The following is a 22828-nucleotide window of genomic DNA, read 5'->3' as shown; positions in this document are numbered from 1 at the left end:
GATGTCGCACTAGAGCACCAGTGTTTTAGACCAAAAACTCCATAGACAAAACCTGCAAGTTTACCTCACAGATAAACGTAAAACTGACTTCAAACTGGACAGAAAAAACTAAAACTCGCCCAAACTGTCTTTCCAACAATCACCAGCGCTGGTTTAATTGAAATTAACTGAAATGAATCTCATTGTTTAGCTCCCATCAGCCGCAGCAGGCAGCTGTTTTCAGTGAAAAAGCTAGAAAAAGCCACTGTTTACTACCTGCTCAGCTCCACACAGCAGACAGCCTCAGTTAGAGACTAGCTGGTGAACATAGTGGAGCATTCAGCAGCTAAAGAGCCACATATTTCAGGAGTTGGTAGAGACTCCTCCCGAGCTAAAAGAGAGTGAATATTGTGTCACATTCATCAGGTGACTCCAAATGAGCTTAAAAGGTCAATGCTGTTCCCGCCAAAATGTGTGTTATTCTAGGGTGAGAGTAAATGTAAGAAGACACTAAATTGCAGCTGTTTCTCAGAATAGTGTGCTTGCGTTTATCAGGACATGTCTTGGAGCCAGTAGCTTTAGCAGTAACAAAGACTGGAATTCTATCCTACAATTTGCCAACATATACATATACGTTACTTAACTATAATGATCAGCCTGCCAAGGTATCAGTGTAGTATTGAGTGAGAATAAATGCCTGTACCCTCTCAGTCCTCATATTCACATTACTAAATTATTACTCAAACATATTTCACATGCTATTATTTTGGACAGTCATCGCTAAAAGACTTTGACATAATTACTTTAGTGGTATTTGGAGAAAAACAAGGCAGTTATTATATTATGAGGAATGTTGACTGACAGATAGATCTCCGGTTGCTGCAGGGGGAGACTGTTTATGTGGCTACACTGCCCCCTGGTGAACAGAGTCAAAGTTGCACTTGATTTGCTGTGACGTTGCTCAGGCTGAAGCTGTGGCTCAGTGAAGGTTAAGAGTAGTAGCCTTTAAGGTTGGTTATTGAGACATCCGAACATTTTGGGACATACTTTAAAATGTATAGTGTTTATAATGGTGTGATAAAATATACATCATTCAGAAGCATCATTCAGGGTCCCGTTTGGGAATAGCAACTCTAACGTCTCTTTCTGTCTCCAGGCTTTGTCCGTGCACAGCGACGTGTCCAGCCGCTCTGTAAGTCGTGCGGTCAGCAGCCCTGTCCCTCCTGAGGAACTGTCTCCAACCGCCGGGGGCATCGGGGGCTTCCCGGTGTTCGGTGGAGGGTATCCCAGCGCCCTGTCCCACCTGGAGGAAGGTGGCTTTGAGCAGGAGGAGGGAAAAGCTGAAGTCACCTGTATGTGAGCAGGAAAGCAGACGTTGTCAAGTTGAGGATTTAAACAGTGCTGGATTACTGAAGAGACCATATCAGTGAAAAATGAACTCTGGGAAGTCGACAAACTCTTCATCGGCCATCACGCTCATGTTCCTTTCAACAGAGACTTTAAAGTAGAAGAACTTGGCACTTTTTTTTAATATGTTTTAAATGAAGCCATAATGAGAATGAGGTATTATTTAGAAATGGATCTTTGTCCAAACTTTTATATAGACCTGTTAGGAGAGAAACTAGTCAATGGGAGACACTTTACACATATTTAAATCCACTTTCTGATCAGTTCAGGTGCTCATGGAAGATTGTCACAATACTATAAAGCATAAACACGTTCAGATTTCTGCCCATTATGGAAACTACACTGGTGGCGAAATGAGGGAAAAGGGGCTCTACTTTCTGTCTGACCCAGCTCACGAGTCACAATTTTGATTTGCATTTTTATTCACCCTCCCAACCTTTGTTCCTCTACCTCCAAGATTCCTTGAAACTTCCCCCAATGGGCGGAGGCAGGATGTGAATATTCATCCAGGAGGCTGTCACAGTTTCCTGCGTGCGTTGGTACTGACAATACACAGGCTGACATCTGATACAGTACCTGCGGGCCTCAGTGAATGTGCTGGCTGCCTAATATAGTACATTTGTGCAGTGTTCCTCTGGAGGATTTGAGAGTTCAGGTGCTATTAGTAGCTTTTCCGTGTTGTAAACTGGAGACATATCAGTGTGTTGATCCCTAAGCTGGGTACAAAATTAACTTTTCTGTCTACCGGCCAAATGGCTAGTGAATGTTCAGACCAGCCTCTCAGTAGATAACCGTCGTTTGTTTTCAGCTGGTAAATGAAACAAATCTACCAGCCACTTGCATGTTTTACCAGCATTCAGTCCACACACCCTCCTGAAGTTCAATTTAACTGGTGCCATTTCACAATCATTCTGGAAATGGTTATGGCTCCTGTATATGTTTGAAAGTATTTTTTAAATATTTGATCCATGGAGCTGTGGTTCCCACACGCCCTGAAAACCTGGAAATGTACAGACTAGTTTGTTGTCCTGGTAATGTTTAAAGTATTTTAGCCTGTGCTGTGGCCAGAATAATGTTGGAGGAAAGCTGCAGTCAGTATACCTTTTTCACAACAGCCATTTTGAAAGAGAAAGGCTCTGCTAAACTAAATGGAACGGAGCCTTTATTAGTGTCATTGGTAACAGCTATGCTTACCCCAATATTTTATGTCAAAATGGCTGCTGTGAAAAAGGTCTATGCAGAAAACAGAAAAATCGGCTGCGGGGAGAACAGCCAAGAGCTAACACGAAGTGTCATATAAACGATGGTTTGTGAGAAAGTGCTGTCCTGGATTGTCAAGAGAAACTCCTGGAGGTGTTGGATAATGATTTGTTGAAAGGAGCGGGAACCCTCTCGTACTTTTCTTCAGTCAAATCTTTTTAAATGGCTGCTTTACAGCTGATACGGTACTGGCAATATACCTGCTCTCTGTAATGGATGAAGTTCTTCAGAAACAAAACGATAAGGACTGTATTTTTTAAAGGTGACGGTTGTAGGGCAGCCTTAGGAAGTACTACAGCAGCAGATAAAGCCTTCTGTGGGTGCAGAAGGAGCTGCGGGAAATGTCGGTTGGGGCTTAAGACTGCAAGTAGTGAGCTGTGACCCAACTGCCAGCGGTTGGGTTGCATTGTGGGTAATGGACACCAGGTTTTGACAAGAATTTGTTGGATTAAAAAAAAAAAGACTGCTCTGCTGCATTGATTTTGATACTTTTTTAAATGTCCATCCAGTCTGAGTGTCTGGTGTCTTTTAATGCAGTGAAAGGGATGCAGTTGCTTTTCAAGGACACACTGCAGTTTTATATATCTTAATGTTAGTATTCGTAATAGCAAAAAATGAGTTTGACCTAATTGTGATGCATGTTATTTTGCTTTTGGGGGAGGAAAGGGATCAAATGCACCGAAAGTATAGTTTTAGGTATTCCAGTGATGTATGCATACATGTTTTAAATGGATGTATTTAACTCAGCAAAGGCTTACTAAATGTCAGTATTAATATTCCAGCCTTTCCTTCTGAGAGAGCTGTACATTTTACTTCCTTTGTCATTGGTGTTTGTATTGTATTAAACACTTATTTCCCATGGTTTGAGAGTCCTGTCCCGTCCCATTACTGTCTATTGTTCATTACACTTTAGTTCATCCATTACGTAGGACTGGAACAAGCCACGTGTTAAAGGTTCAGTGTGTAACATTTAAGAGTCTATTGTCAGTTTTCAACAGTGTAGAATCACCTGGATATCTATCTACAGAGGCTCCATGGTGAACTGTCATGTTTCTACAGTAGCCCAGAAGGGACAAGTTGCCATCTGCAACTTCACCACTAGAGGCCACTAAATCCTACACAGAGGTCCTATAAGGTTCATGCCACAGTTAGCAGTGCAGCTTCACTGAATAGAATTAAAATGTCCACACAGCAACCTGAATAATAGGTCTTTTTTATTAACAGACATCATGAAAATGTCAACAGTAACAAAATTTTTTAGTCCATTAAAAAAAAAGTGGGTTGGATTGACAAGACTCCTCCCACAAAATAACTTAATGAGGGAGAGGGTAAAAGAAGGGAGGTTGTGCTCCGATACTAAAATGTAGCCGATATTCCATCCTTCTTTGTGGTTATTTACTCATCAAATGCTTAAAGTGGTAAAAACTGGCTTACAGCAGCTCAGTCTCCATACAGTCATGGTTTCAGTTACTATTATGTCAAGGAAAAAGAATATCAGGCACATTTTACACAGTATTAAAATGGGGGCATGTCACAAAGCAGGATCAGAGTTAGCCAACGAGCCTTCCTAAATACTGTGAAACATCATTTCAGAGGCCGAAGAGAAAGAATATCTGACTGCTAGTACACTTACAAAGCTAGAGATTAAGTTTGTCTTTGTTCACTACCACACAAGCCACACACCTACATTGTGTTTTAATAGCATTATTAAGTCAGCAGGCTAATTTAGTGATCCATTTCATGGGACACCCCCAAAACAGGCAACACAAGCAAATAGAGAACAGAAGCAGACACAAAAGAGTGAAGCACCATCAGAAAACATGATAGTGAATAAGAGAGAGGGGGAGTGGGGGTTATATACAGACGGGGGAGGCTGTCAGTGTGTGCCTTTGTCAACAATACAGGTCACCATGATTACATAGGTTTTTGCAAATCCAGCTGCTTAAAGAAGATTAAAAGGAACAGGGTTTCCCGAAAGGAGTAGTGTGAGAGCAGGACTGTACCCAGAAACAAACTGTGTCCTGGTAGCAGAGACACAGTGTGAATCTGAATGACGGAGCGGAAACAGGATAAAAAACAACAACATCTTGTCCTGCAGGCATGGCTGAACTCTGCTCCTGGTATTCTTTACCCTTACTTCCTTTGAGATAGACACAGGTGACAAGGGTGGAGGGACATGGACAGTGTTACTAGACAAGAGCCTTAATACACTGTAGTGTGTGTGTATATATATATATATATATATGTATATATATATTTAAGTGTGTGTGTGTGTGTGAGAATGTGTGTGTGTCCTGTAGATGCAGGTGTGTGAGAGAATGTGTGTGTGTCCTGTAGATGCAGGTGTGTGAATGTGTCTCCTCTGTAATGCGTAAAACTGTGTTTGTACATGTGTCTCCCTTATGGCAGCAGCTGTGTGTTAGGCCTCGCTCTCCCCAGCTGATGAGGTGTTCTGCGCCTCCTCCTCCAGAATGGGCACGATCAGGTTGTCCTTGGACATCAGGTTGTACTTCATTACGAAGCGTGTGAACCGGTGACACAGGAACGTTTCATTCTGTACAAACACACACACACACGGAACAACGATAGAATTCTGCAGTCTTGTTTATTATTTCAACATTTTAGCAAGTTGACATCCCTGACATCCAAATAACAGTTGAGCAAGCTCCGCCCAACTTCCTCCTTTCCTGTACATAGATATGCTCTGTGCTAGGCTCGTCATGTTGAGAGAGAAAACCACATTTTAAAGATGGATAAGCTAAAAGCGACGTGTTCTAGTCACATCTTAAGTTAGTTAATGTTAGCAAAGCATTAGCTCACTCGCTACATAATCTACACCAATTGTTAATTAGCTTGTTAGTTAACACTGATCTCAAAAAGCTAACTTAAGATGTGACTATATGTTGGTTGGTTAACCGTCTTCATAATGTGGTTGTCTTTTCTACACAGATTAGCCTAGCACATAGCATATCTAAGTACAGGAAAGGAGGAAGTTGACTGAAGTTCTGACCAAGACTGGCTCAACCGTTATTGGAGCACAGAGCAAAAAAGGGGCGGGGCTGTCTATTCAGCAATGGAAAAGGAATACACACCAAAATAAAAGGTGTCGTTGGTTCATAGGATATTTCCGAGGAAACCTACCTCATACTTGTCAAATATCTGGCGGTGATGGAAGTAGGCATGAGAGAATATCCTATAAATGCGACGACAGACAGAGCCCAGTTTGGCCACTGACGACTCCTTGATGCTCACCCTAGAATGACAAAGCAGACAATGGTAGCTGTGGAAAACTACATCTACTGCACTTTTATTACAACACAACTACTTTTGCAACATCACAAGCAGCTCCACAAGAGTGCAACGTTATCCGTCTTTCCCCTGACTCTGACAGCAATGTGGCCACAATCATCAGTTACTGCACGTTTAAGGAGGACCTCGACTGACCTGCTGGGGAAGTATTTGTTGCTATTGAGAAGACAGGCAGCTCCGTCCAGCGTGTGCCTGGTGTAATCAATGGCAGGGCACTGTGGATGCAGCAGCACAGAACACACACATACGTGACAGTAAGAGCAAAGTTTCTGTTCTACCTCACACAAAGGCAGAGACAAATCAATCACACTTAGGGACTGGTACATGTAGTAACAGAGAGGGGGACGGAGTGAAACCACAGTGCTGACTCACCTCTTTGGGTGTCTTGTGGGCAGCACATAAAAAGATCCACTGCTCCGTGGCTGTCATCTGGGTGCAGGTGTCTGGATGGCACTCGCTCTGAAGGAGGAAAGACGAGCATCACTACAGCTGACTTTACACCGACACAAAGTCAAAATGAACATACTTTTCAAGCACTCTTCAGGAGGACGTACCTGTTCTTTCATCTCTTTCAGCGCAAATTAATCCAGAAGTCTTAAATTTGGTTGTGAGACAACAACCCTGATATTAGCTGTGATTGCTTTTGTACAGAACTAGACATCATCATATGTTAGCAGTGTTCCTGTAGTGCTGACTAAAATGTAAAGAATTAAGACATATTTGCAGTTTGAAATAAACTAAAAGCTCCCTGGGCCAAACTCCCTTTAAGAGATATTGCATATTAACATTTCCTAACGTGTCTGAAAACATGTAACTCTATAAACACCAGTTAAAGATATTGAGAACCGGTTCCAGTTGAGAAGTGAATCCAAATTGTCTGTTCCATTGGAATTGTATGCCTCTGAGCCTATCAATTACTTTTATTGATTATTTATTGAAAATGTTTTTCTGACAGTTGTGTGTTGCAAAACAATGACATCAGATTGCAAGAAGGAGTCATGGTGAAAAGGAAGAAACGGTCCACGGCTTCATTTCACAAAGAAAGATGACAACAGTGCTCATTTTAAAGTCAAAGGATCAGTTCAGTAAGGCTGGAAACATTAGCTCAATCATATTTCTCGCAGCATGGGCTTAAATTCCAGGACTGCTGAAATTGAAAATTGAAGGAAGGAATTTGAAAGAAAGTCTTTCCATCCACTGCTTAGATAATCTGGTTTGCTACAGAGCCACCCCCCCCTTCACACTGTGTTCAGCTCTCAGAGATAACATAAACAGAGTGTTGTTGACACTGAAGCACCTGTGTAGGCCTACTTTTTTCCCCACACAGAAAATGTATCAGGAATCAATAAACAATGTGACCAATAAGAAGAACTAAAAATGGTTTTGGTATTAATAAAATCAGTTGCCCCTCCCTACTCATTTTATTTTTGACACGATCCTTAATACAGTTTGTATACCTGGTGAGCTGGATCACCTACCTGCAGTTTGACAGCTAGTCCGTTGAGCTCCAGGCAGAACTGCCTACAAAGAGGACAGAGAAAGAGCAGCAGAAAGATGAGATTCAGATTAAACTACACTTTAAGATTTAAACACAATGTTTGGGAAGGAGTTAGTTGAGGGCTGAAAACATCTGTATTGCACCCCACTCTCTCTCTCATATCCATCTATCCCTCCCTCCTTAAATCCTCATTCATCATACTTGTTGTTCCCCTCATTATGTTGAGAATCTATCTTTTCCAGCATCCTGGTTGCCAATGTCATTCATAAGTAGACACTCGTTTTTTATTTTGAGTGTAAAAGAACATGAAGAAATGAACTGAACATACCTGAGGTGCTCGTACTTCCACACCCCCTCATCCTGGCCCTCCGGAGGTTCCAGGATTTTGTCGATATTGGAGCAATCTGATCTTATGTTCTGCTGAATGTACTGAAACAGAGCCATCAAACACACTTTAGTAGAGACCCTCCCTCAGCCACTGCAATGCAATCTTCATCAGCTTGATATGTCCATAACACACTTGTAAGCCACAATGCCAGTGTAATTAATATTGCCAGCGTATTTCTGGGAAACTAAAATAAAGATACGTTTTAAAAGGCTTCACAACTGGAGGAAGATAAACACTGTGTGATGAAAGCAGACAGTGTGAGATTTGGATTGTAAAATCACCTTAATGGGATTTCCTGATCTTTAAAAGGCCCATTACTGTCAAAGTATATGTTCAAGCGCAGTTACTGGTCATTGCAATCATTCTGCACTTTGTACTGCCTGAAGAGATCCTAAGACAACTCCAATGTTAAAGATACAGACAAAAGCCACAGTCCTCATTCTGCACAAAATGTAATCGAACGTTTAGTTGAAGCTACTTGGAGTCGGTCAAAGGGTCCCGGCTGCAGACCTACTATCTGGCAACCTGTGGACCTGCGAGCCAATGGGAAGAGTAGGGAGCCTCACAATGAGAGGGAAACCACATCTTCTGTGTAGAGAATCTGCTGTGAGTCAAATAAAATCCACCAAAGCCACAAAGGCAGTGAAATGTTCAGGTATTTCTGAGCATGTACAACTTCATCTTTAGTCCGTTCCAAAGATGGTTCTAACCAACATGAGTATTTCAAAATTAGCAACATGTGAAGCAAGGAGTATGCTAACATTAAGGATTAGCTTGTTGTATATTGTGAGTCAGTGAAGTAAAGGTGCAGTTCAGTTTTCAGTTTTTATGCAGAGATTTTATATTCCAATTAGTTTGACATGCTTTTATATGTCTTTATATGGTTAACGCACTCTAACTGTTAACTTCAATAACAGTCTAACATCAGCTGCAGTTTATGTTTATGAGGTAATTTAGCGTGTGTTTCTTTGCATGTAACCAACAACAAGAAAAATATATTTTATACATCTTTCTACCTGAAAAACAACCACATTACAACGTGAGGTAATGTAACCTATGAGGAGCATACTCTTTAAATTTAGCCAACCCCAGACGTGAGGTTGGACCCTGGACAAATTGGTGGGCATCTTCCGACTGCAACTTTGGAAAATACTCACTTGATTTCCAACTCCTGAAGCCTCAGACATCTCAGCTGAGGTTAGGAACACATCCTCTCACTGAGTAAGAACTGTGGATGTGCCCCTTATCGCTTACAATGGAATAGTATCAGAAAGGGATCTCTTCATGGCAAGTATGAACAGGAACAATCATTACAGCGAACATTCCTCCTGTTCTTAGTGTACATGTGGACATTGTGTTAGGACACACCTAACACAATGTGAACTTGTCCTTCAAGTAGTTAGACTTTTCTGAACTTATTGGGCTGACTGAAATGAACAACCATATTCACATTACTAAAGATTGTTTATGCTCAAGATAATAATCACCCAACCCTTGATTACATTAAGTACTGTGTAAAAGGACCTTCATACGTATATAGCAAGTTAATGGAAATCATGGTGTTGAAGCCAAGAACGCCACGCTTGTAATTTTTTTTCAATGCCGTTATCAAGATCACAAGTTAATGATTTCATTATCACAAGAAAACGAGACAAACTATTATCACATGAAAACATCTTATTATTTGTAAGGTTTGTTGGAGAGTGCCATGCCAGCATACAAAGGTGGCATTCTGACAACCTTAACAACTCATTTAAACTGAAAATGTCAGATCAAGGACGTTTTGATCATCACCTGAGAAGAGAAGAGAAGAGATGACTCACAACCATGACCGACAACACATTCATTTTGGAAGTCTCCTTATTTCTCCTCTCTTGATAAATTCTCTCTACCTTTTGTTTCCTTGTTAGGAATCAAGAACACAAAGGGCAGACTGCTCGAGATAACTAAATAATTAAGTTGTAAACCGGAGATAATGGCTTTAAAAAAAAATTACTGAAAGACGGCCGTTCTCGGCTACCGTAGATACCACCGTGCACTCCTGACACTTCTAAATAGACCAAATGGTTGGGGAACACAGACTGACTGACAGACGACATGACAACACACCTGTTGGACAGCCAGGGTGCTGTCCATCTCCTCAAATGATTCATCCGGCCAGTTGTAGAAATCCTATACATGAAGGAAGGACAATTAGAGTGTGCACTCAGAGTGGACAGAGCTAACTTAGCGCTGTAGCATAGACACTGCTGTCATCCGGCGTTCAATAACACGATTCAACAACACTATCATCCCAACATACAGCTAACGGTAGCTAACGTTAGCTTTGTTTGACAAATGACGTATAAGAAGCTAACGCTAGCTAAGTTTGGTTACAACCAAAGCTCTGCAGAGAGAATACCATGTTGTAAAAGTCAGTAGCCTCTTGTTTTTCCACATTACTCACAGTTCCGAAGCTAAGCTGACACTAGCTAACGTTAATTAACGTTAGATAACGTCAACTGGGGTGCGACTGCTTCCTGCAAAGCAAACAGTTCAGAGAGCCGTTACGCTAGGTTGTAAGTTAGCAACGGCTGTTTGTTTAAGGGTAGTGTGAGAACTTCATTCACCAATTTGGCTAAATGTTATTTAAAGCTACAATGATTGTCACACGGGACTCCGAAATGTAGACTAAAAAGCCACAGCCATTTAAGTTAACGTTAACGCTCCAGGAACTAGACGGAGCAACAGCTAACGTTAGCTAGCTGGCCATTTCCAGGTCAGGCCCTTCCTATATGTTGTCTGCGAGAATTGTCGACAAAAGGCATGTGGTAAAGCAACACGACTCAAATGAGACGGCATCGCGAAGTGATGGGAGCTCATTTGCAGTAGTGTTCGTGTGTTGCTGCTGGCTGAAACGCACCTTTGCCTTGGTTCCAGGCCGATTCCTCCTGAGAACTGCAGTACCCTCCGCCATGACCATCTCGACAGAATACCCGGATGTTCGTCAGCCGCTGTGTTGTAGCAGCGGACTCGGATATGATCAGAGCACGAAGCGGCAGGCTCAGATGGGATTATAGGTTAGGAGCGGTTGACTTTAACTGAACACACATTCATTATTCGTGTACTATATTTAACGACGCATCTGAGGCACTGAGTATTTCCATTGAAGCTCATTTGTACTTGCACTATGGAGTACCGGCACCGTCAAAAGGCAGTAAAGGATCTGGGACATGGCAGCCTACTGTTACCATGCCAGAAAAAGAAAAACTCAATAGTATCACAATATAGTGACACATTTATTTACAATATGTATTGTTAATGTTTTTCACATTATAACAATACATTTTCACGTTACACAAACTCTTTATAGAGCACTTTTAAAAACCAACATTACAAAGTGTCATCAGCAGATAAACAAGAAAAACATTTAGGAAGTAAAAGAAACTTCAGAAGTAAAATCAGGATAGGCTCTCTGACTTTTAAAAGAGATGGCGTACTCAGCAACCTATTACATTATAACAGACATGACAACATGAAAGGTTTCTTGTTAGAACAAGATGTTTTCACCTAATTACAAAATATTTTCACTTTACCATCATCACTTTATTATGACATAGAAGTTTTTTGTTACAATATACCCTACTATTTATTGTATTATAATTGTAAGCTTATATAGTTAAAACGTGTCATTATACCAATATAAGTCATTATGTTATTGTTGAATTGTTACATTACGCAATATGAAAATATCTTGTTCTAATGTGAAAAACATTGGGTTATAAGCTGAAACTTATCCGTTTTTCTTTTTTGCCGTGGCAGCAATATGCCACTGTAGACATACACATCCCATTTCATATAAACACGAGGAAAGTTGTGGTAACAAACAAAATGAAATACTTGACAAATGTGCCAAGAACAAAAAATAGTAAAACATTAAATGAGTTTTTGAAAAATAAAATGGCTGATTGGGTTTAAAACATATAAACCTTTTAATTTCTTTTTTCACATTGTATTTACTTAACTGTATTATTTATTGATGTATTTGGTTATATTTTTGACTGATAGTACATTACATTTCTGAGACAATTATTCCACTTTTTACTCTGCTGCTATAAATCAGTTACACTGCAGATAAAGGCAGCACATGTAAAACATGACCCATTTATAAAACATGATGCATTGTTAAATATTAAACTACACAATAAAGGGATTAAACTACACAGGGGTTGCCAACAGGGAAAAACAAGCAACAGTTCCAAAGTCCTACATCCCCAGGGGCCCCAAAAGTCCAAGGTCCACTATTTATCAATTATCGATTTTTTTTTGTAATTTATTGCAAATTTACAAAAAAGTTTTACTACTTACCGGCACCACCCCTGACTATGATACTTTGCGCTTTTTTAAATTAAATTTGTCCTTACTGTGTAAACCATAGCACTGAACACAGAATTCTGTCCCCCTGTATAATGAATATTATATATGGAGAGAATGACAATAAGTTCTGCCTTTTGTTTACATGGAGGTTCTGCTTTGTTACTGGTCATTGTCAATAAACTGAGATCAATTCCAAATAGAAACAATGCAGAGACCCGCAGGTTGCATCAAAGGGGCCCAAAAGAACACATCTGCCATGGGGCCTCCTAAGAAGTTAATCCCACTCTGACAGTTGAACAGTAAATAGTTCTTGGCGAGTCATGTCCATTTGTGTTTGATGGATCTAGTGTATGTGGCACTCATCTTGTCCTAACAGTGGTATGTAGTGTAGAGATACAGTCACAAGCTACAGGAGAAAGCTAGTAAGTTAACCCTGACATTAGAATATCTTCATTTATCACAGGTATACTGAATATTAACTGCAAGAGTAAGAGGAAATCATTGAGACAATATTTAATAGTTCACCTTTATTATTGTAACAAAATGTGATTAGAATTATTTACAGTTGTAATAACAAAAAAAAAAGTAAAAGAGACATGAAAGAGGCAACTTAATTTCTTCTCTCCAGGGATGACAGGGACTTGACATTTTCTACAGCAACAAAAAGATGAAGACTCATTCAACGTATTTACCGAGGATATCTCCATCACGGAACAGGAAATAGTCCTGGAGGATAGAACGAGAAAACAAGAAATTAAGCAAGGCAGGGCAAAAAGGAAACAAATCTAAACAGATTAAAAGTTTAAAAGTCAACTGTAGTGCACCTTGTCGTCCAGACTGACTTTAGTTCCACCGTACTCTGGTAGGAGTACTTTTTCTCCAACCTTCACGCTGACGGGCTGTAGGTTCCCTTTCTAGAAAAAAAAAACAAAAAAAACACCACACCGAGAGTTACAGAAGAATTCTCAGAGCCAAAACCAACTATAAAACCCCACATTCCTCAAAGCAGCTTTGCCTGTGTCTCATATTTTCTCTAGTACCATGGTAAATGGATTATCACCTGATTGACAGCACCAGGCCCTACTGCCACGACCTTGGCCTGCAGCACCTTGCCTTGAGACTTCTCTGGCAGCATGATGCCCCCCTTCGTTACCGTCTCTGCAGTAAAGCGCTCCACCAGCACGCGGTCGAACAGGGGGAGGAATTTTCTGAAGGCCTGCAAGTGACCACAAAGAGAGGATGTTAGCCAGTAATATCAGTTACATCAAAGAACATGTTCTTTTGTTACACAACCAACTAAAGCCTTGATATTTGCTTTAAGCACCCAATGCCACCACAAGGGGGCTGTCTTGAGTGACAAAAGAGCTTAAGTAAAGACGGTGTCTAAACAATAAATGAGCGGCTCCCTCACAGAGGCAGCCTTTGTGATGTCAATTATTACAAAACTCAGTATAACGAAAGTCAGCCTTTCACCATTACTTCAAATACTTCAGCCGGTGTGTGTGTGTGTGTGTGTGTGTGTGTAAAGTTACGAGCAGCAGACGAATGAGGTAGGACAGCAGCTTTGTAAGATTTAAAACACCAGCTGCCAACAGTCTGATAACAGCAGATGTACGAGTGACCTTGGGTGAAGGTTGTTTGGGAGAGAGGAGTTACTTATTCACTGTGACTGTTTAACCCCCGGCAGGGAGGGACCAGGACTACTGATTAAAAAATATACTTTGATGGTAACACAGAGGCATCCTGGTATTTTAGGGGAGCTATGGTAACAGCCTCGAGTGGTGGTGAAATGTCATCAAGGTTTTTAACACTGCAAGATAACGCTCAAGGCCTGTTTGTGCAGCTTTCCAGAAGGTTCTCTCTGTAGTACTTCATGAGGTAGTGACGGTGCGATACAGACGGACTGATGGTCAAACTCACATTCTCTGACTTTTTTTAAAGACAGAAAGAACAATGCTGATCACAATTTCCAGACCCCAACATGACATCTTCAAATAGCTTCTTTTGGCCAATCAACAGCCCAAAACGGAAAAACCCTTCTTTTACTGTCATAAATGACAAGACATGTAGCAAGTAATCCTATTTAAGAAGCTGGAAGCAGCAAATGTTTGACATTTTTGCTTGAAAAAAAGACAAAAATTGTCAGATTGTCATAGTTGGCAACTCATTTTCTTTCAATTTACTAATCTTTAAAGCCCTGGATGTTATTCTGCAGTGTTTCTAATATTTGTCCACCCCATTCATGTCAATGAAGGTTAACACAATACAGTTCAACAGCACCACAAATGACAGCCTCCAAATTGACCTTTAAGTTCAATCAATCGAATAAAGCTGAACATTATAGTGTTCCTTAAGGACAGAATGGATTGCAGTTGGAGGTTTTAGTTAGATAGACCTAATAAACTGGAAACCTTTGTTCTTATTCATATAATATTCTGGTATTCTAGCAGTACTTAGTGCTGTCAGCATTACTGCAAAATCAACTCCATCAATTATCCTAATCCTAAATGAACATCTACAGTCAAATAAAAAGAGCCATATCCCACATGAGCTTACTGTTGAGGCTATTTCAGCTGCATGTTACAAGGGTCGGGTCGGACATGCGCTGTGCACGGATAGGTCATGAGGTCACAGTGTACGTAGCGGAAGCCGGAAGTGATTTAAACGTGCATGTAATTCATATTTTTCACTGACCAAGGGCATGCACAGAGCCGTGTGACAGAAACATAACCAACAGGTAACAATAAGACCGTTTAAAGATTTAAGCAGCAGACTAGTCAGAACACTGGGTCTGTCTGTGCTTTGTTCATCCACATGTGACTGCTGCACTGACCAATGTCAGAGACAGACAGGGCTAAAGCATTCATCCCTCAGCACATCTGTCGGATCCCTGATGTCTGTCTGCCGATAGAGCCACTCACACTCACACTCACATCAGTTAACATTTACACTGAGTGTGTAGCTGCAGCGGCAGGTTGACCGACAGAGAGAGCTACAGTAAGAGTCCCCTGTCTTCTCCTCTAATGTTTAATACAGTGTATCATGAGATAAACCCCCATCCCCCACCTCACCCACCTACCTCTCAGTCGGCTTCCTAACTGCTTGACCTTGTGAATCGATGTTAAAGTAACGTATCATTACCGTTAGCTGCTAGCGGTATGTTAGCACTGCGTTAATGGCGGTGGATAGGACTCTGTAGTGTCCGTTACAGAGAGCGACAGAGTGTCTTAGTCTTACCATTTCTGGATGTGTGAGAGTCGGCGTGGATCTGCACCCCGGTTTCCTCGTGAGCGTGGATCTGACACACTGAAGGGGAATCACTCCACGTGAAGAAATATCCAGAAGGATTCTGCGCATGCGCACTACCTGCCCTGACCCTGAAGGCTGATTCGTTACCTAAACAGAAAATTCTAGTACACTCAATTAAATGTAAGAGCACGTATTTCCGTTTACACGTATCATTCCACGACACGAAAATATGAACGGGTGGATTTTAAAACTCAGTTTGGTTATTTCTCTGTTATTCACAGATTCCAAGTCAGAGCAATATTGCACAATGTCAACTTTGACCTTTCTTTTTTTCCTCCAATGGCACACGCGAAAATTCTAGAATGGCCTGCCCGGGAACGAGCATTGACACGTATTATGTACTACCAATCATAAATAATTGTATGTAAATGTAACTTACGACTCACATTGATAGATAACTATAATCTTGTGCAGCCCGTGAGCTTGTTTCTGTAGTAAGACAGTAATATAAGAATGATTTAAACTAGTTTGCTGTTTATTCAGATTCCCGGGCGCGCCGGTAAGTTACCCGGATGTGATGGGCCATGTGCAGTCCCATCGCAGCAGTTATTTGCTCCGTACCTCTGTCCCTACGTCCAGTCGTTACCATTCCGTCTCGCAGACGAGCACCGTGTAGCCGGTTCCAGCCTTTTACCTCAAAAGTAAGTGCTGACATTTTCTAACGTCTTTAAAGACACGTAGTTAACATTACAGGCTGCGTTTGAACCAGCGCTGGCTTTTGGTGGAAGAGTTTATGTGAGCCAAGAGGAGACACTCTCCAGCAGTGCTAGCTTAAAGGACTCCTGGCTAACACATTGTCTTCCTAACTGCAAGGACACACCGCTAAAAAGTCACTACAGACGGTAGCTAGCTAGCGAAGCTTCTCTGTAAGCGGATATTGAGTTTTATTTAATCAGGACTGTCTCGTGTCTGACTTATTGGTGTCATGCCCGACTGCAGCGCTGTGGACAACTTGGCTGACAATGTAGGAAGAGTGCCGTTACTAAGACTCTGTCGACAGGCATACAATGTTTGCGCAGGGTCTGATCAGACAGTGTGGCAGTGTGCTGAGCAGGGATGGTGAGCCGCTTCCACACATGCTTTTCACAATTTGACCTTGTGACGCACGACCTGAAGCGCACACGTGGGGTAACCAGGAACTGGTTTGGGGATACGTTTCATAATCCGGTCACGATCGAGGCCCGTATATAAATAAATCTAAGTCCGATTCTTCATGATCAGTCCAGAAAAAGATCAGTGTTTAAAAAAAAAAAGGGTTGATTGGATATTTGCATGCATATTGAAGCCAACGGTGACAGTTTTTCCTGAGGGGGCTTGGGACATGGCCGCAGCTTTTCTTGTCTTTTTTTATGTCAGTATGTTGGAAAGGACAGAACAAATGTTAGATTTTTTTTTAATAACCATTTCTACAACAGTCCTTGATTCCAGCCTCTCACATGAAAGAATTAACTCCTATTTGTATTTATATGGGTGTCAAATGACCACCTTTGGGATTTTGTCTATAATGTGATGACTATTTCCCCTGTGTGCTGATATATTTTAATTTACTGAACAGTTAATTGAATAATTGAGAAAGTAGCCAACACACTAACCTGTACAAAAAGCTAGTTGTGGTCAGATTGAATGTACTTATGTGGTCTGATTTTTAAATACAATTTACATACATTAGTAGCATTTAAAGCCAGCTTACTCCTAGTTCTGGGATGAGTTTAGTTAGTGTGGTGCTGTGAAACTTTATCTACCCCATAATGCACCTGCAAACATAAGCTTTGCTGTGACATGTTCTTTTGGTTATAAGTGCACCTTTTTGTAGAAGGTGACTTACAGAACTCACCATCCTATAAGTGGAGGTTCATTCATTCATTCATTCATTCATTCACCGGTGGCACGTCATACCACCAGTGACCACTAGGGGCAACCTTTGTACATACAATGTGTCCTCCTGTGATAGTTGAGGGCAGGGACGGATGGGTTTGGAGAATCATTATTTCGGTGTGCTTTATAAGCTGACACATCACATATATTTTCAATTCAGATTCTGAAAACAGCCCTTTACACAAAGACACACAATCGTTCTGCAGATTTAATTGGACACCTCAGGTTCATTAGTGATGAAGCCTTGACTGTACTGATGGAAGACGTGGTCTCAGACGCATAAATCCCCCTCTCTCTTTACTTCCTATAGAGATGTTTCGTTTACCGACAGTCATGAGGCAGGTGAGGCCTGTGTGCAGGGCGCTGGCTCCTCACCTCACACGCGCCTATGCCAAGGATGTAAAGTTTGGAGCTGATGCTCGGGCCCTCATGCTGCAGGGAGTGGACCTGCTGGCTGATGCTGTGGCTGTCACCATGGGCCCAAAGGTAATAAGGCTTCATATTTTGTAACGAATCCACTCTCTGGGTTATTACCGTATCTCACCACTTTCTGTCTCTTTCCCAGGGTCGCACTGTCATCATTGAGCAGAGCTGGGGCAGCCCTAAGGTCACCAAGGACGGCGTGACGGTGGCCAAGAGCATCGACCTGAAGGACAGGTACAAGAACATCGGCGCCAGGCTGGTGCAGGATGTGGCCAACAACACCAACGAGGAGGCCGGCGACGGCACTACCACCGCCACAGTTCTGGCTCGGGCCATCGCCAAGGAGGGCTTCGACACCATCAGCAAAGGCGCTAACCCTGTGGAGATCCGCCGTGGAGTCATGATGGCTGTAGAAACCGTCATTAATGAGCTGAAGAAGCTCTCCAAGCCAGTCACAACCCCTGAGGAGATCGCACAGGTAAACACAATTAGTAATACATTTATAGAAATGATGAGTAGCTGTGTATCTTGAATGTGTATTTAATAATGTTCTTGGTATTTAAGGTTGCTACAATCTCAGCCAATGGCGACGTGGAGATTGGAAACATCATATCCAACGCCATGAAGAAAGTTGGCCGCAAGGGAGTCATCACTGTCAAGGTTAGTTTCAGAATTTCGCTTACAGGCATTAACAGATTTGTTTACTGCTCTGATTGCTTCTGGAGTGCATTAACCTGGAACTAGAGTAATCAGTACATGCTTTACATCTCAGGATGGGAAGACTATGCACGATGAGCTGGAGATCATTGAGGGTATGAAGTTTGACCGGGGTTACATCTCCCCTTACTTCATCAACACTGCCAAAGGTGAGGCTGCTTATACTGGCAGTTTGCTGAACATGTCTATCAAACACTTCCTGTCCTCGTATTTACCTATAAGGAAACACCGCGCTAAATCTGTTATCTCGTTTCCAGGCCAGAAGTGTGAGTTCCAGGATGCCTACCTGCTGCTGAGCGAGAAGAAGATCTCCAGTGTGCAGAGCATTGTGCCAGCCCTGGAGATTGCCAACCAGCACCGCAAACCACTGGTTATTGTGGCTGAGGATGTGGACGGAGAGGCCCTCAGCACCCTGGTTCTCAACAGGTACGTGTTTGATTCCTGATCCCACTTAAAGGTGCCCTGTGGAGTTTTCTTGTAAGCAAACAAACGTTTACATTCAGTACTTAGCAGAATCCATGAGGACTCACTCACCTGTTGGATGCATTTCCTTCCTAAAACACTTGCAAATGCATTCTGTAGTAGCTTGCAGTTTTCCTCTCTGCTCTTGCAAAAGATCACCATTGCTTGGTGCATTACTGCCACCTGTACACTATTGGAATAATGTGAAACAACTTGCAAAACCATTGCTCCTAGTGATTAAAAACTTCACAAGGTACCTGTTTAACCAGCTAAAATGTGGCTCAGAGTTTAGCTTGAATAGATTATCCAAACGATCATTTTACTTGGAAGAAAGTGACTGAACAAGAACTAAAAGTAGGAAATGAATGTCATTTTCAGGCTCAAGGTTGGGCTTCAGGTGGTGGCTGTGAAAGCCCCAGGCTTCGGAGACAACAGGAAGAATCAGCTGAGGGATATGGCTGTCGCCACTGGAGGCACTGTAAGTCCAGTATAAAGTAACCTGATCATTTCTGTGCTATATTCTATGAACCTCTAGAGTTCAGTTTGGGATGTGAATACTAAATGTATTTATCTGTTGCTTTCTCCAGGTTTTTGGAGACGAGTCTCTGGGCCTGGCTCTTGAAGACATCCAGGCTCACGACTTTGGCAAGGTCGGTGAGGTGCAGATTACCAAAGATGACACCCTGCTGCTGAAGGGAGGCGGCAGCGCAGCTGAAATTGAGAAACGGGCGGCAGAGATTGCCGAGCAGCTGGAGAGCACCACCAGCGACTACGAGAAGGAGAAACTCAACGAGAGGCTGGCCAAGCTGTCCGATGGAGTGGCTGTGCTCAAGGTACGTCTCCAACAGAAAGGCAGGCGCTACTGATGGCTGATGGCCGTAGTTTCACTGCAGGAAAAACAAAGCTGTGACGCATGCTCTCCATTTCAGATCGGAGGAACAAGTGATGTGGAGGTGAATGAGAAGAAGGACCGTGTGACGGATGCTCTGAATGCCACCCGGGCAGCTGTGGAGGAGGGCATTGTACCAGGTGGAGGCTGTGCCCTGCTGCGCTGCATCCCCGCCCTCGATACCCTGAAAACTGTCAATTCTGACCAGAAGATCGGTTAGTAGAGCACACGCATTGGCTCAAATGTCTGAAAACAACATTATCTAGTGTCTATTCTAACATCTTCACTCTGATCTGATGAGATCCGTGTCAGGGAGACCTGAGTAGTATGCCTTTTCAACTGCTGAAAACTGCTGACAGACGAGTCAAAATGTAAATTGAAAGGGCCTTTACTGACATGACCATATCCCTGGGTTGATGGTACCAGTGAAGTCGACCATCTTTCAAACATAACTTGAGTTTTGTGTAGAAAGTAATTCACTTTCTACGTTGTTTTCATAAAACCGATTTCCTCTCTTCCTTGTTCCGAACAGGTGTGGATATCATCAGACGGGCACTCCGTATCCCTGCCATGACCATCGCTAAGAATGCAGGTGTGGAGGGTTCTCTAGTCGTGGAGAAGATCCTGCAGGGATCAGCTGAGCTGGGCTACGATGCCATGCAGGGAGAGTACGTCAACATGGTGGAGAAGGGCATCATCGACCCCACCAAGGTACATTGACTGTGGATGTGTAGTGGAGTTAAAAGAGCTGATGTAGGAATTTGAGTTTAAAACATTCAAAAAGAAAAATTAGCACCAGAATGTAAAGATTTATTTTTTTTTGCTGTCAAAGACATCTAATGTATTGTATCCATGCAGAATCACACACTTAACCTATAAACGCTGTAACCTCGTATTTGCTCCCCGTACAGGTGGTGAGGACGGCCCTGTTGGACGCCGCAGGAGTTGCGTCCCTGCTCTCCACTGCCGAGGCCGTAGTTACAGAGATACCCAAGGAGGAGAAGGAGATGCCAGGAGGTGGCATGGGCGGCATGGGTGGCATGGGCGGCATGGGCGGCATGGGAGGCGGCATGGGTTTCTAAGCCAATCCTCCTGACTTGCTGTACAGACTAATAGGCAGAGTGGTGCTGGGGGTGGCCGAGGAACACGGCCCTCCAAGAACATGCACCCACCTCCACCAAACTTTGCCCTACAGACTGACCGACTGGCCATGAGTATGCTGGAGCTGCAAATAGTTGATGACACCCCCCCTCCCTCCCACCACTTCATATGATTCTGCTTCCTGCCTGTTCAACCGGGGTTTCTGGGAGGAGCCAGCCTGGTCTGACTCTGTGCTCCTCTGTCCCAGTCACCCAGTCTGCTCAAAAAACTGAGGATGAGACCCATCAAGCCCAGTTACTACACCAGAATCCTCCCCAGACCTCTACTCTAATGACTCTGTTCAATCAGCCATCAACATGTGCACTGAAGTCATACTCATGTAAAAAAGATTTCCATCGCTGTGAGAGGTAACGATGATTAAAGTCGTCTAAGAAGAAACTAACATAGTGTACACATTGATGATGCTCTGTATTGCCGCAGAGAGCAGACGCTTAGTCAGGATTGTGTCTTTTTATTTTCGTCATAGTGTTTTGTTAATTGTTTTTCGTTTTTATATCTGTCATGTTTATTTTCCGAGCTATTGTGTTGGTTTAAGTCTGTCATTTGATTTAATTAAACCAATTTTCTTACAGAGCTTGACCATTTTCTCACTTTGTCTCTGAAGTGACATCACATTGTATGTCTGGTGATGTCGCCTGTTCCCTTTGTACATGACCACAGTTGGATGAAGAGTGCCTGAGTGCCTGTTTAAAACCATGTCAATTGAAATTATGTTTACCGAGACGTCTTTTGGGAGTCCTTTTCACACATGCAGCATTGTGAGTTGTTTTTTTCTTCTTCTTCTCGCAGTCAGCCCCGTAGGATCAGCTGCAGATTGATATCACAGTGTATATGGCTGATTGTAAGTGAGAGGGCTGGGATGAGTTGGGACAGGGTGGTGAGGTAGGGCTCAAGTTACAAACCAGTTTGGACCACTCCAGGACTCTGCTACAAAGTCTAAATGTGAAAACCTGTGGTGTTCTTGTGCTGTTAAACATTGACCTTTATTTGTGTGACACGGCTCGCACGTCCCCCCTCATACGCTCTGCTTTAACTAAGAGTCTCAAGTGGCCGCCCAAGCAGGTAACCTACAGTATATTGCATAAAACACAGTAGGTGGTGTTTCTTTTCCAGGATGTCGTTTCTTTGGCAAATGGCAGTGATCATTCAACTCGTGTTTTGTACAATGTAGACATGATTAATGGTGATTTAGATTTTTTTTTTTTAATTTAATAAATCAATTGTTCAGATGTGTTTGTTATTTGAGTTCTTTTTACACAATACTTACATTACTGTTCATTAGCTGAGGTGGAAAGTTTATTCTCAACCATGGGAACAGCTGCTTTGATAACGATCAGAACACGAGGTCCATTTAGTGGCTGATCTGGAGCTTTCAATCATATGATCATTAGCAGGAGCTTTTGAGGATTATTACATACGTGATTCTCATCAGCAGATGAAAACTGAGAGACTGCTGAAGATCATTTTAGTCTTTTAAGTGGTCTGAAAAAAACAATTTCTACAGTCCCATGACAACTGGACAACTATCTGCCAATAAAAGATCATGTGATAAGGTCAAGAGCTCCTGATCAGCTACTGAATGGACCTTGTGGTTTGATTCTTGTGTCACAGTGACGTGATGAAAAATGAGGGGGCTGTATGTTCAGCCACACCTGCCTTTGTTCATTATTTCAGTAAATCTGTTCAATTAAAAACACTTATTTTGTGTTTAAGATGTAACTGAAGTCCCCAGTCCAGTATGCAACTTCTACAGCGTGACGTAGAAACGTTAGAAATGAACCTATCAGTCACATTA

At 42.3% G+C, this 22828-nt stretch overlaps 3 protein-coding genes across 5 annotated transcripts in view; 2 read left to right on the top strand and 1 right to left on the bottom strand.

Moving 5' to 3' along the window:
* Positions 1–3508, top strand: part of rftn2 (raftlin family member 2) — a gene marked incomplete in the record, with an annotated part of 22985 nt that extends 19477 nt beyond the window's left edge. Inside the window, 1 exon segment of the mRNA XM_035677180.1 lies at positions 1136–3508. Within this exon segment, the coding sequence (XP_035533073.1) occupies positions 1136–1339 (204 nt within the window).
* Positions 3509–3841: 333 nt separating this feature from the next.
* LOC118338902 (MOB-like protein phocein) lies at positions 3842–15592 on the bottom strand. Of its 3 annotated transcripts, XM_035676363.1 has the most exons (9): positions 15435–15592; positions 13258–13413; positions 9951–10013; positions 7782–7882; positions 7434–7476; positions 6328–6414; positions 6091–6170; positions 5788–5899; positions 3842–5200 (listed from the first exon to the last, which is right to left on the bottom strand). In XM_035676363.1, the coding sequence occupies exons 1-9, from the start codon at positions 15552–15554 to the stop codon at positions 5066–5068; spliced, it is 897 nt and encodes a 298-aa protein (XP_035532256.1). In that variant the 5' UTR covers positions 15555–15592; the 3' UTR covers positions 3842–5065. The 3 variants fall into 3 exon arrangements, with proteins under 3 accessions (XP_035532256.1, XP_035532254.1, XP_035532255.1); XM_035676361.1 differs by lacking the exons at positions 13258–13413; positions 15435–15592 and adding an exon at positions 10744–10900; XM_035676362.1 differs by lacking the exons at positions 3842–5200; positions 5788–5899; positions 6091–6170; ... (2 more) ...; positions 7782–7882; positions 9951–10013 and adding exons at positions 12710–12923; positions 13022–13111.
* A 417-nt stretch (positions 15593–16009) lies between these two features.
* Positions 16010–22266, top strand: hspd1 (heat shock 60 protein 1). The gene is made up of 11 exons (XM_035676360.1): positions 16010–16147; positions 17692–17867; positions 17947–18282; positions 18369–18464; positions 18577–18670; positions 18779–18947; positions 19362–19461; positions 19571–19816; positions 19913–20087; positions 20405–20583; positions 20784–22266. The coding sequence occupies exons 2-11, from the start codon at positions 17694–17696 to the stop codon at positions 20952–20954; spliced, it is 1740 nt and encodes a 579-aa protein (XP_035532253.1). The 5' UTR covers positions 16010–16147; positions 17692–17693; the 3' UTR covers positions 20955–22266.
* Positions 22267–22828: the final 562 nt, after the last annotated feature.

This window comes from Morone saxatilis, unplaced genomic scaffold (assembly GCF_004916995.1).
Source record: "Morone saxatilis isolate NCDOM2014 unplaced genomic scaffold, NCSU_SB_2.0 Contig5, whole genome shotgun sequence".
In the NCBI taxonomy this organism is placed as follows: Eukaryota; Metazoa; Chordata; class Actinopteri; family Moronidae; genus Morone; species Morone saxatilis.
Note: the sequence above shows the minus strand (reverse complement) of the source record. Positions and strands in the feature narration are given on the sequence as shown.

What these genes read in the sequence shown, in the direction of transcription:
- hspd1 (XM_035676360.1), top strand. Translation starts at nt 17,694, where the DNA reads ATGTTTCGTTTACCGACAGTCATGAGGCAGGTGAGGCCTGTGTGCAGG. An exon ending in CCCCTGAGGAGATCGCACAG is followed by an intron (nt 18,283 to 18,368) that starts GTAAACACAATT and finishes TTGGTATTTAAG; the next exon opens with GTTGCTACAATCTCAGCCAA. An exon ending in CAATTCTGACCAGAAGATCG is followed by an intron (nt 20,088 to 20,404) that starts GTTAGTAGAGCA and finishes TGTTCCGAACAG; the next exon opens with GTGTGGATATCATCAGACGG.
- LOC118338902 (XM_035676363.1), bottom strand. Translation starts at nt 15,554, where the DNA reads ATGCGCAGAATCCTTCTGGATATTTCTTCACGTGGAGTGATTCCCCTT. An exon ending in GACTAGCTGTCAAACTGCAG is followed by an intron (nt 6,415 to 7,433) that starts GTAGGTGATCCA and finishes TTCCTCCTTCAG; the next exon opens with AGCGAGTGCCATCCAGACAC. An exon ending in AACAAATACTTCCCCAGCAG is followed by an intron (nt 5,900 to 6,090) that starts GTCAGTCGAGGT and finishes TTGTCATTCTAG; the next exon opens with GGTGAGCATCAAGGAGTCGT.